Source organism: Pundamilia nyererei, unplaced genomic scaffold (assembly GCF_000239375.1).
Source record: "Pundamilia nyererei isolate P.nyererei 1_Seehausen unplaced genomic scaffold, PunNye1.0 scaffold00754, whole genome shotgun sequence".
NCBI classification, from domain to species: Eukaryota; Metazoa; Chordata; class Actinopteri; order Cichliformes; family Cichlidae; genus Pundamilia; species Pundamilia nyererei.
The window spans coordinates 14,564-28,141 of record NW_005188155.1 but is presented as its reverse complement, the minus strand read 5'-3'; the positions used below and the strand labels follow the sequence as shown (position 1 = coordinate 28,141).

At 40.2% G+C, this 13,578-nt stretch overlaps 2 protein-coding genes across 2 annotated transcripts; both read right to left on the bottom strand.

Annotated features, from left to right (window-relative positions):
* Positions 1-3,227: 3,227 nt before the first annotated feature.
* Positions 3,228-8,504, bottom strand: LOC102204502 (butyrophilin subfamily 1 member A1-like). The gene is made up of 5 exons (XM_005754929.1): positions 8,399-8,504; positions 5,917-6,009; positions 4,328-4,609; positions 4,095-4,208; positions 3,228-3,576 (listed from the first exon to the last, which is right to left on the bottom strand). Exons 2-5 carry the CDS (start codon positions 5,993-5,995, stop codon positions 3,350-3,352), a joined length of 702 nt encoding a protein of 233 aa, XP_005754986.1. The 5' UTR covers positions 5,996-6,009; positions 8,399-8,504; the 3' UTR covers positions 3,228-3,349.
* Positions 8,505-9,877: 1,373 nt separating this feature from the next.
* LOC106455996 (butyrophilin subfamily 2 member A2-like) lies at positions 9,878-11,957 on the bottom strand. Its single transcript, XM_013908001.1, has 4 exons — positions 11,867-11,957; positions 10,678-10,959; positions 10,450-10,563; positions 9,878-10,098 (listed from the first exon to the last, which is right to left on the bottom strand). Exons 1-4 carry the CDS (start codon positions 11,955-11,957, stop codon positions 9,878-9,880), a joined length of 708 nt encoding a protein of 235 aa, XP_013763455.1.
* Between the last annotated feature and the right edge of the window lie 1,621 nt (positions 11,958-13,578).

Sequence of the window (13,578 nt, the reverse complement as noted above, 5' to 3'; positions counted from 1 at the left end):
GCTTAAACACCGATACTCCACGGGCACCCAAAGAGAGGGGCCCATAGCAACTGCACAAGCTGAGGGACAAGCAGACCTGAAACCCAAGAGGGACACCAGACTTGTGTGCCACAGCACACCCCCGTTGGCACATGACAATCATGGTGTTCACCTGAGCACCAGAGAGCCAGGCAAAGGGACAGGGGAGTGGACTCAAAGGCAGGACCCCAGGACTGTACCACACAGGTCCGCACAAAGCAAGGAGGAGATCAAGGCTAAGGGAAGGGAAAGAGAAAATAAGGAAAAAAAAAAAAAGAGCATCACAGAGCCAAGTCAGAAAGTCTGAAAGGACCAGCAGCCTCCATTCCTCCCATGTCCTCCCCAGAGTCAAGAGACAACATGTCTGTGTTGTTTCTGTTCTAAACTAATGTTTTCTTTCATTACAAAACCTCAATTAGTCAGTTTGACAGACATAAAATAATATTTTTGTACAAACAGGGTGAGTCTCAAAGGGACTATTAGCCTAAAACTTGACATGTGTAGGTGGGTTGTGCAGTTTATGCCTAAAAAGGAAACACTCCACACCCAGCCGAGTTGGAAGAAACTGGCCAAGTGGAGGATGAAAGAAGTAGTGACAGGCCTAAAAAAATATCTACAGCAGACTGAGCTGAAATAGGACCTGAGACGCAACTGTCTGTTGATCCAGCTACTGTTTCCTGAAGCCCTCATCAGATATGTTCTCAGTGGAAAGGTGGCTGTCAAGAAGCCATTAGGTAGGGAAACAGGCTGAAGCATGACAAACTACACAAGAACTGGACAAAAACAGATTCAATACATCTTGTGGAGTGATGACACCAAACTTGAAATGTTTGGTTTAAATCATTGTCAATATGCATGGAGTGTCTGCAGTTATCTGTGAAACACGGTGGAGGCTCTGCCATGGTTTGAAACTGCATTTCAGCCGGTGGTGTTGGAGACAGAGAATTACCATCAGATTTGGATCCACAATGTTAGACCACCTGGAAATCATCTGACTGGTGCTGACAATTGACTATTAGTCATGGATTGGCCTCCCCCAAGGAAAATATCCTTCAAAAAGCCCGGAGAACAATTCGTGAAACTACTTAAAGGAAATAAAAGTGGCCCAAATTTCTTACTTTCCTCCAAAATATAAAAAAATGAAGGGTGACTCAGAACTTTTGAACAGTACTGTAGCAACTGCTTCCATGTGGAGTCGATTCTGCTTCCTTGCTTGCAGCAAATGTCTCTTCCCACAGGCCTCTGTGGAAAAACCTTGTATGATTACTAAGAATTACAGCTTATATCTGCTATAAACTATCATTACCCAGAGAGTGGTGCTTTTCCCATACAACCTGATTCTGCAGTGTGTATTCATTAAAGACTGTGTTTAGTGTGAGACACAACCTGTGATGTTTTCATGGGTTGCTATAAATACAAAACTTTCTGTCACAGTGGATCAAATTTAATCTCTGACCCTGTTCTTTAGGGCTTTAGAAACTGACTCCATGTTTCATTTAGTTTGACCTTAAATGAGACTGAGCCCATAAACTTACCAGGACAACATTTACAAAGCTCACTTCATGCTTCGTTACAGCTGACAGTGTTGGAGGCGTGATGATTCATCCACCTCACAGCTATTGAGTTCAACATCAACTTCTCTGTACACCAAAGTATTATATTAAAGCTTGGCTGAAACTGGATCATCAGGGAAAGTGATCCCAAGCACAGCAGCAAATCTACACCACTGAAAGTGAAAAGAACCAAAGTGCAGCAATGAGCCGGTCAGTCCAAACCTCAGCCTGACTCAAATACTGTTGTGGGACCTTCAGAGAGCTGTGCATGAACAAATACTTGCATGTCAGGATGTAAAGATGACCCATAAAATCATACCAAAACTATTACATCAAGTTAATCCTACTATGTGTGGTACTGAATAAGAGTCTGTGCTCAGTTTTTTGCAGGACTGCTTCTGTAGTTTGACTTATTTTCTATTAAGTAAACAACAACAGGGCATAATATGTGCTTTTGTTTATTTGAGGTTTTATATAAAAAAAAATTTAAGAGCTTTTTTATTTTTTGTATGTCCTGTTATGTAACCCTCAGAATGGACAGCGTATGTACTCTCTGTTCAGTGGGTGTATTTAGTCAGACATAAATACCGTCACAGCTCGACTGTGGAGGCAGAATAAGGGAGTAACTTAGAAACTTTATTTACAAAAACAGAAATCATTTACAAAACCAAGAGAAACAACACAAAAACAAACACATAGTGCCTGGATGGCCCATAAATGTGGCTTTAAACAGGAGGCAATGACACACATTAGAGAAAACAGATGAAAACATGTGTGGCACACTGTACCATTAAACAGTAAAGGAACTTTACTCCACACTGACTCATTTAAAAACACACACTGGTGTCTTTGGGATCATCTGATTGTGTTGGCATCAAGAAATCAACAATCACGACCCTCTAACCATCCATCAGCTTTGACAGAGATACAGTCGACGCCCAAAGAAGAACCACAAAACCAAATGCACAAGAGGAAGGTCACATCAACAGGAAGCTCCACATTTTATATTTCTGAACATCTTTTTATGTCCTCTGGCTCTTTGCTGTGCTGTAAACACAACCTGCTTTATCCTGGAGTCATAGCAGCAGATTGCTATGTAGCTCCCTCTAGTGGGAACACCGAATGTAATGTGTTAACCTGGAAGTTCACTGCTGATGTGATTTGATGCTGCATAAAGAAAAGTGAAATGAATTGTCAGCAGATAATCAAAAACAAAAAAGTAACTGAAAGTGAAACGCAATTAAAAACATCATGAGTTTGGACTTTTCTATCATCTGATCGTCTCTGTGGGTCATTGCATCTGTAAACACCGGAGCTGGAAAAGTTTGAATGACTTCTGATAGAACTTTTCAGGGATTCAGAGTGGGGTCATGTTTGATGGTTTACTGATGGAAAACTAACAAAAAAGAGTTAAACTTTATGATTCTTACAAGTGTGGTGTGTATCGTTAATGTCACATATGATGTCACATTTGACCTCTGACCTCACTTTTACATTTCACATCTGTCTTTCTTTTACGTTGACCCAAAAATGTGTTAAATCTTTAAAGTATTGTCGGGGGAATGAATGAGTTACTTATAAATAAATGTTAGTTATAAATATAATGCAGTACAATATTACATAATAAGTTCAAGTCATTAATGTCCATTTATTTACACATACTTATTATCCTTCTCCAGTGTAATGTTATATAAAAATACAGTATTCTTGCTTAAAAGTAAGCACTGCACAGTCAATGAGCTGCCTGAGGTTTGTGCTCTCAGAGAGCTTCTTGTTCTTTAGTTTTCACTGCTGGTTAAGGCTGACTGTGCTGTACTCTGAGTCTCTGTTTCCTGGTTTTCCTCGCCCTCTTTGATCACCTCACTCATGTCAACAGCAGATGTGTCGTCTTCCAGCTGTTCTGATGGCGGCTCTTCTTTTATTTCTTTGGTCTCGGTGTCGTCAGCAGGAGCTCTGCTGCCTTTTTGTTTCATTGTTTTTAACTCAGTTTCATTCACCTTGGTGTCTAAACACAGAAAGGAAAAGTGTCATACATATACATGTGTTTGTGTTTGAATACAGCTTTCCTATTGAAATTTTTATGTGACCATAAAATACCTGTAACTGTGTTGGAACATTAAAATAATTTTATAATAGTAAATAATAGTACGCATTAGTCAGAGCAATTATCATGCGTTTGTTGATTTATATTCCTGTTCAACCCCACTGACACTCCCTCTGGTCCCTCCTGCTGGTTAAGATCCTGTAATGTTACATTCATCCCTGAACCACAGTGTAAAAATACTGAGCAATCATCAACTGGAAACTGAGCAGTGTAAGAATAAAATATTCATTCAGGTAAGATAATGCTGAAATGATCCCTTGTTAATTTCCAAAGTCCAGAGCAGCATTACTGTCCATGAACGAACATATTCAGACTCCTATAAAGGGAAACAAAGCTGACACTGTGCTCAATTTAGTCTCAGAAATTCAGCCTTTCATACTCCAGAAAACATAGAGAAGGGAAACAAACGTGTGACGCACCAGGTTTTTTTGATAGGATGAAATTCCAAACGAAAGCGATAACAGCACCAACGTACAGCAGGCCAATGATCACGATGATGAAAGTGGCCGATGGTTCCTTCCTGACAGCAGAGCCTTAAAACATAAAGAAATAGAAGAATATTCCTGTAAAACTAGCTCTGATTTGGTTCAAACTGCACATGATGAGGGTGAAATAATAAAATAGTTTGTTTCTGAATGTGAGTCATTATTACCTGGAACATGTATGTGTGTCTCTCTGCTCTGGTTGGTGTTCCTCTGTTGGACTCTGCAGGTGATGTTGTTGCTGTGTCTCTTCTCCACAGTCACTCTGCTGCTGACAGTATAGAGGTCATCAGGACCTCTGAGGGTCTCTGTAGGTCCAGCAGAGAGGAGGTTTCCCTCACCGTCCAACCACAGCAGCTCAGGCTCTGGATACCAGCCTGCAGACTCACACTGTAACACCACCCTGCTGCTGACATTTGACATCACCTTTATGACGGGTGTAGAGACTGACCCTGAGGAAGGGAGACGAGAGAAACCACTGAGCCATTGCATGCAGGGTAATTGGATAGACCTTTTTCAAAGCTTTTTCTTTAATTTCACCTCATTCTTCACAGTAAAAAAAGAGTTTGACGTCTCTAGATGCTTCTATAATTAGTAAAATACATTTTTTAAAATAAAAATATTACCATTGTTACCTTGTGTTACGCCTCCAGCAGAATTGATCTTTTAGGGTTCATATGCAAAAAAAGCCCGTTTTTGTCTCACACATTGAAACTTCTCCACTCCGTAGAGCTTTATAAGACGGGTCCTGGATGATATGATGAAGAGCAAGATGTTCATGACTGAGATTCTAAAAAGTGCCAAACAACTGCTCACAGGTCTGTTCACTCGTTTGAGGCTGAAGAGATATGCCAGAGAAGCAGAGGCCTGGAGAGTAAATAGGCTGCTCTCCAAATATTAGTCCAAGGTGTACTCTCAGCTTCAAGAGAAGACTAGAACAATGTCTGCAAGAACATCTGGGAGAAGGGCACATCACACAACACTAACAGCAAGTGGGTGGTGGACCTAAGAGTAGACCACAGAGAGTCAGTCAACATCAGAAATGCAGACAACTAACAATGAGTCTCCAGAATGAAGAGCTGGACAGCATCAGGACCTGACATGTTTTATACATACTATTTCATAACAGTCATAAGATACTCAGCTGCAGTAACAAAATCATCACATGAGAAGATGTGACTGATGTAAAGACAGATACAGATTATTATGCGTGCAGGATTCCACCCAAAGTCCAGCATCCTGATGCTCTATGAGCAACAGAGAAATGGTGAGAATTCATGTGGCAGAACCACAATCCAGGATTAAACACAAACAATCCATGAATACATCAGGAAAAAGCCCCCCTGAGATCAGCTGCTTCAAGACTCCATCAGCCAGCTGAAGAGGACAATGAGGAGGAACAGGACAGAAACTGTCATGGACGACCAAACACCTGCATGGGATGTTGAATTCTATTCTACCATCGACAGATTGAGGAAATGGCTGGTATCAAGAAATCCTACCAGTGGTTGGAAAAGACCACCTTACAGGACTGTACAGAGGCTCTGATCATGGCAGCACAAGAAGAGGCCCTAAGATCAGATCCATAGAGCTAAGACTCTACCACAGCCAAAAGGACCAGAGCTACAGGCTGCCCCAAGGTGTCCCAGAGACTATCTGACACATAGCAACATGAGGTAAGGTACAAGCACAAGTACAAGGTACAGGAATGAGCACAACCAGGTGTCTGAGATAGTGTACAGGAACATCAGAGGTTTACCTCTGCAGAAGAGAAGTGTTAGAAGCACCAAAACAGCAGTGACAGCTGACGGTCTCCAGAAGATCTCCTGAAGAGACATCCTTCGCTTCTTATCTGAAAGTCAAAACAAAAGGCTTTTACTCTCTTCAGCTCTCAGTGAAGCATGCTAACAGTCTGATATTGTGAAACTGATTCGGTAATATGGTTATTTCTAGAAAAAAAACTTCCCTTTAACGTCCATTCTAAATTTGTTTTCTATTTTTTAATGAGTGATGTTCAGTCTTTATAAAAAACAAAACAAAATAAAGGTCATTCAAAAGATCATCATTACTGCATTTAATGAAAAGATATGATCATAAATTATTCATCAGAGATTTGGGAAATTGTTTTGTCAGTTCAAACAAAATGATTGAAGTAAACACAACACCTGTCTGAACTTTCTCTAAGTGAGCGCTCAAACACATTTTAAAGTTGTTTGTTTCTGAAATGTCACTCCTGTGTGAGGTTAGGAATGTTGACCGACCAGTAAACCAACAGCTTACAGTTTTCTCTCAGGCCACATCTCTGCAGACGCTGCACCAGTCTGTCGATCCACTCTCACTGCACTGCTATAAATAGAACGTTGAGATACTTGAACTTGTCCACTTAGGTGTTAATTTTCATTCCTCTCTCTCAACACTGAACTGCAATCTGCCGCAGAACGGAGGCTGAAGATCTTCACTTGAAAAGCCAACAAAAGCGCATCAGCCACAGAAATGAAAAAGCTCGGCTGTGTGCAGAAACTGTCTGTAAAGATTATAATCAGAACTGTGACATGTTTCCAGCAATGGAAAGGTTTCAGACCCTCGCTTTGACATCAACACTGGGCCTGAAACCCCACAGTCTCAGAGGTTACATGATGCACAAACCCTGTTTTATTTTTGATTCAATATGAACTTATCTTCATATGAATATAAGTTCAAAATAAAGTTCAACATGGACTGATGAGAACATATTTTATGTCTTTCTTTAGTCATCGAAATATGACTAAAATATGTCATATATGTTTGGTCGTCCCTCCCTCAGCCTGCTTCTACAACAGGTCTTCTTCTTCTCCCTGTCACCAAGTGCTTGCTCATAGTGGAGCGCCGGGGTTTCTCTGTATTATTGTCTTTACCTCACAATATAAAGTGCGTTGAGGTGACTGCTTAAATTAATTAATAAATGAATCAAATTAAATTAGACACACATCTTTCATGCTTTTATTCTTTGCCATAGAACACATTAACATCTGTCTTTCACCACTTGCCCTAATACTTCTGTTTCATCACAGACCTCCACCCAGAGAGTGAAAGGCAGACATCAGCCTGTTATGGTGTCACTGGGATGTTGTAGGGCATCAAATTGAAAAAATGAAAAGTGTGTCGTATGGCTCTCTCCACGCCTTTTCATATGATATATCACTCAAGATGGTTTCTTGAAATAATTTTCCAAGGTTAACTTTGACTTTGGGTGCAAGAACAATAAAGGTCAAGGTTTAAATGTTTAGCCAGCCTAGCTACTCATGACCCTGAAGGCCTAGTTTATTGTGGCAAAGTTTGAAGATAACGCATCTTGAAACCTGTGAACGGTGGACTATCAAACAGACAGAGCTGATTAATCTCACATTAATAATGATAATAAAAAACAAACAAATGTAAAACAGTCTGTGCTCATATTGCACGTGAGCACAGAGGGACACCGGTTTGCATCTTGTATCAGTAAGCCTACATATGGAAACATTTAATGTCCACTTAGGTGTTACCACAATATCACACTGACACAACGTGAAGCGAGACCACAGAGTGTAAGTGTAACTTTAACAAATGTAAATGTAAGATGTGCATAGTTAGAGTTGCTTTTAATTTAATGACGACCTCATGAGCTCGGATCAAGGATCGTGGCTCGTGTTAACAATGATGTCACAGTCCGACACAGGCAAGTGTGTACTCTGTATAATGTGATTTCTTTGCATGATTTTAGGTCAAATAAACAAACCTGATCCACCTTCAATCAGTGGAAACAGTTGAGATGCTGACTTTGAACCAAGAGGAACAAAAATAACAACGTAAGCGTGGGAATCTGACTCCACCCCAGGACGCTCTGTAAAGAAACAGGGTGGTTTTATAGGGTGGGTTTGTGTGTTATTCAGAGCGCTAATAAAAGAAAAATATCTGGAAAAAGAAACAGTTCTGTGTTTTGTGTCTTTTTGACAAATTACTTCTAGTAAAAATCAAAGTAATGTGGACAGAAAGTCTGACTTTATAAGAGAAAATTTGTTGTTAAGACCATAATTCATCTTTAAATATCGTTTTTAGAAAATGTTTGTTTATGATGCTGCTAATGCTGAAACTTGTCCGCTGTGTTCACCTGTTCATCGGTCTGCTAAAGCTGGACGTGCACCATCACACTCACCAGGAACTCTACAGCGAAACAGAGACACACGCCTACACAGACACATTATTATATATTAAAAAAGGCTTACCGCAGTGGTGCAGACTGTAACTCCTGTTGTCCTGAGTTTTACAGTAAATCGGTCGTTATAAAGTCGTTATGAGAGTTTGCTGGAGCTCAGCAGAGATAAAAAACCAGCAGAAAGGCAGCACGTCATCGTCTTTGGGCTCTGCTGTGGTCAAACTGGATGCTCTGGTAAGTTGGCATCAGATTCTGAATGAAACAAGTTTTTACTTGTCTTAACTGCACAGTCTGGCTTCAGATTACACAAACTGCGAAGCATTACTAACAGAGACTGCTACAGGTCACAAATCTCACAGATGACACACTTACTGATCAGTGTGTTTTGTGTCTGATAATAAAACCATTAAATCCAGTGATCGCCGTCTCTGTCTTACACTGTGAGTCTGTTACCTGTGAGAGTGACCCAGCGTGCGTCACACTCTGATCGCCCTCGCTGTAATCACAGATTACAGATCCAGCTGAACATTCTGCTGAACTGAAAGTAAAACTGCAAAACTAAAGCCCTGTACACATGGACAAAATACACACCGCGTATTTTAATATTGCATGCAAATACTGTACATCTTGTAATTGGTGTGTGTGTGTGTGTGTATATTGTATATACAAATACATCTACACACATAGTTTACACTTTGGATTAGACGCTAAAATTCATTTCATTATGTTGTACACTTTTCAAAGACACTACATGAATCTAATCAAATCCAGGCTGTTGCTCTTCACTCTGAGAAAGGTTGTAAGGTCACTTCCAAACAATCTGAAGTCTTTCTGCGGTGGAAAGTGGAAGCTTGCTGCCGACCCCTCACACCTCAGTTATAAGCTGTGACACTGGTTTGTGCACAAACTTAAATAAATGTGATTCTGAACTTCATCAGTTGTGCAGCACAAAGCACAACATGAAACTGGATGGTCGATAAACATGGATGTAAACTGAAGGCAATGACACACATGAGGAAAATAACACACTAGAAAAGCTGAAAGCACGTCCGTCTGTTGAGTCGCAACAATCATTAACTTCCTAACATCCTCCAGATAATGCGGAGGTAGCTGACAGACTCAAAGAAACAAACGCATAAGGAAGGTCACATGACTCATTTTACATTTCTGAACTTCCTCTTTAAAAGTGACCCACAGGCTGACGTGCACTCTGCTTTATCACAACAGTCAGATCTGTGGTTCCCTCCAGTGGGTAAAGCCTTTACCACACGATGCAGTGTGTGAGTCTGGAAGTGCTGCGAAACAAACTGCAGGGTTTTTAGTTTTTTCTGTGACGTCACTGCAGTTCACTCATAGATGAAAACTCCTGAACACATCACAAGTTTGATGTTTTCCATGATGTGATGATGAAGTGACGGTGAGCACAGAAACAGAGTGTCAAACATGTTTGGAGTCTTCTGTGTCTCACGTCATGCACGTTATGGCGTCAGCTCCTCGAAACATTGGATGCAGCATGAGAGCTAAAGTTCTGTTTTTAAGACAAACGTTGTCAAATTTGAGCTTTTTTCTTTGAACCACTTATTCTGTACTTCTGTTTCTTCTGTTTCTTTTCCTTCTCGTCTTCTTTGATCTCCTCAGCAGCAGATGTGTCGTCTTCCAGCTGTTCTGATGGCGGCACTGCTTTTATTGCTATGATCTCAGTGTTGTCAGCAGGAGCTCTGGTGCATTTTTGTTTTGTTGTTTTCTTCTCAGTTTCAGTCTCTTTGGGGTCTGCACACAGAAATGACAAAATAAGGAGGATTCTTCCTATTAAAAGGGAGTTTTTCCTCCCCACTGTCACCAAAGCATTTGCTCATAGGGGTCATATGACTGTTGTGTTTTTCTCTATGTATTATTGTAGGGTCTACTTTACAATATAAAGCACCTTGAGGTGACTGTTGTTGTGATTTGGTGCTGTATAAATAAAATTGAATTGAATGTGTTTGGTTGTTATCAAAGACTTTTATAGAGTGGAACAAAGGTGACGCTCTGCTTAGTTATTTCAGCTGAGTATCATAAATCTGCAGTGTCAAAAAACATTGTCTGATTATTAATGAGATGGGAAACAAACGTGTGACGCACCAGGTGTTTTTGATGGTATGAAATTCCACACGACAGTGACAACGGTACAAATCCACAGCAGGCCAACGATCACGATGATGAAAGTGGCCGATGGTTCCTTCCTGACAGCAGAGCCTTAAAAGATAAAGAAATACAAGTTATTTTTGTAAAACTAGCTCTGATTTGGTTCAAACTGCACATGATGAGGGTGAAATAATGACATAGTTTCTGACTGTGAGTCATTATTACCTGGAACATGTATGTGTGTCTCTCTGCTCTGGTTGGTGTTCCTCTGTTGGACTCTGCAGGTGATGTTGTTGCTGTGTCTCTTCTCCACAGTCACTCTGCTGCTGACAGTATAGAGGTCATCAGGACCTCTGAGGGTCTCTGTAGGTCCAGCAGAGAGGAGGTTTCCCTCACCGTCCAACCACAGCAGCTCAGGCTCTGGATACCAGCCTGCAGACTCACACTGTAACACCACCCTGCTGCTGACATTTGACATCACCTTTATGACGGGTGTAGATGCTGACCCTGATGAAGGGAGACGAGAGAAATCACAGTAATCTGCTGCACACATGTTACAAAAGAACATTTGGATATCTACTAACTGTGTGTGAGATTATCAATATCGTAACTTTGAATTATTTATTTACACTGGAAAGGACAAATAATGTCACATATTCCAGAAAAATTTTAAAAGATTCTTTTGTGCTAATAAACTTTGACAGTAGGAATTAGTCATAATAAAGTTAAATAAAATAATCTTACCAACAATAAGATGAACATATGACATTTGACCCAGCTGTGGAATGAAACATCTGTACGGTCCTTGATCAGACAGCTGTACTTTGGAGAGAGTCAGTGAGACGTCTCCATGCTTCAGTTTATTAAAGGACAGGGAGGTTCTTCCAGCGTATGACGGCTCTTTCAACTCCACATTTTCTTTATTTTTGTCCCACATGTAGATAAATCTTGGTGTCAGGTCAGTTCTTGCCCACTCCAGCTGCAGCTGTGATAAATCCACAGGAGTTTTCAGGAAACAGGGTAAATCAACATCATCACCCAGCAGAGCCACTATTTGCTTTGTTGGAGCTTCCTGAGAATAACCTGCAAAGAAACACATCAGCTTTGATTTATTGTTGTGGGATTCAGCTGAAAGGCTGATTGAAGCAACACCTCAGACATGGATGGATCTCTGCACAGATGAAGTCTAAAAGAGTCTGTTCTTTATTTAAACTCAGAGAGTAAATGACACAAAGAGCAACAACAATGCAAATAAATTACATTTGTACCATTATGTTAGTAATTTGGTCCCATTTTTTGTGTTTTTTATTGTGTAAAGAGTCTCTGTGTACATGACCAGGGCTCAACTCTTTCATAATCTGAAGATGAACATGTTTTTTCAGCCTGTAGTGGTGTTTTATGCCTCTTAACTTACCTCTGCAGAAGAGAAGAGTTAGAGACACGGCAGCATTAATGAAGGATGAGAGTCGAAGTGTAAAAAGTCCAGAAATCTGATAAAGAGCCATGATTCACCTCTGAAAATTAACAAAAACAAATGCTCTTTATCTCTGTCTTACAGGAAGCAACAGCACAATCCTCTGAAATATTAAACATTACAGTCTTAAATATGAAAGCTCAAATTAGAAAAAAAAATACCTGAAGGAAACAGTTTTAGAGACACTGGAAATAATTTCTTCTTTGTTCAAAGACTTTCTGTACAGATTTCCTCTCTGGTGCTCTTCTTCACCTGCTTCCTGTTCCCACAGCAGCAGAGAAAGCTGAGGGTGTGTGTGAAGATCAGACTGAGCTCCTGAAGAGCATTGCTCATTACTGTGAAAATTAAAAAGAAAAGCAAGCTTCCTGTTACTATTTTCTCTGTCAAAGAAACCAAGACAACAATGTGTTTTGTAACGTAGCTTTTTCTAAACCCTAAAATATCAGAAAGTACAGGTGACAGCTCCTACGCCTCTACGTGTACTTCTGGGTTTTCATGGCTGATTGGATTTGAGGATCGGCTTATTTACACTCATTTGGTTAAATGAGATCGTTCAGATTTTTGTAAGTTTTGATGCTTTTCAGATTTTCTTTTGTCCGTTTGGGTCTAACAGAGCAATACTGAGCAACAACTGTCTCTCACTGCAGTTTTCTAGTAACTCCTCAGAAGGAGAGTCAACAACTCTTCAACAAATTCTAACAATGTGGACACAAAATGGTACAGACTAATCCATTCTACAAAATGGTGCGAAATTCAAAACCTGGTAAAAACTGGAGTCTCTTTCCCAACACTCACTGACTTCACCCGTAGTCTTCATACAGACTCTAGTGGTGGGTGTTTACTCACTCAAGCTAAGTGGCATTAGACAACAGTGGAAATTCATTAATGTGATCTTGAGCGAAATGCTCAAACCACTTTCTGTCACACTGAAAGTGATTCTCTGATAAAACAAGAAGGAACAGCCGATTATTATTATTGTTGGTCTGTGGCAGGGATGTGACGATACAGAAAATAAGAAATCCTACCTCGAACAAATGTTTTTCAAAGCACTGGAATAGCAGCCTCTGTGTCTCCTGCTTCTTCTAAGTATTGTTGTTGGACTTTGAACAATTATAGGTTTTGCTGCTCAAGCCTGGATTGACTCATACATTTGTACAAAGGTTCCTGAATCATTAATCATTACAAAGTTATGAACTCAGAGATTTGTTCTCTTTTTATATCATTGTATTTAACACACACGCATAGCCACACACACAGAAAGTTGTGTTTTCATATTTTTGTGGGGACATCTAATTGACATAATGCTTTCCCTAGCTGCTTACTATAACCATAACCATGACTCTAACCCTGACACTAAAACCGCATTTCGAGTATTTAGCCGTGGTACACACACACACACACACACACACACACACACACAAACCAATTCAAAACCACATGTTGCAAATTTCAGAAATGTTATGAACTCTTTATTGCTGCTCCGATAAGAGCAGAATTCCAGACTGCAGATAAGATCTGTGCACTACTGACAAGTGAGTTTACGCCCTGTAACAGTGGCATAAATAGGTTATTAAAGGTCAGAAGTAACAGAGTCAGAGTGATACTGTGTGATTCTGAGTTTAACCAGTTTTGAATGTGTTTGTGTGGTTGTT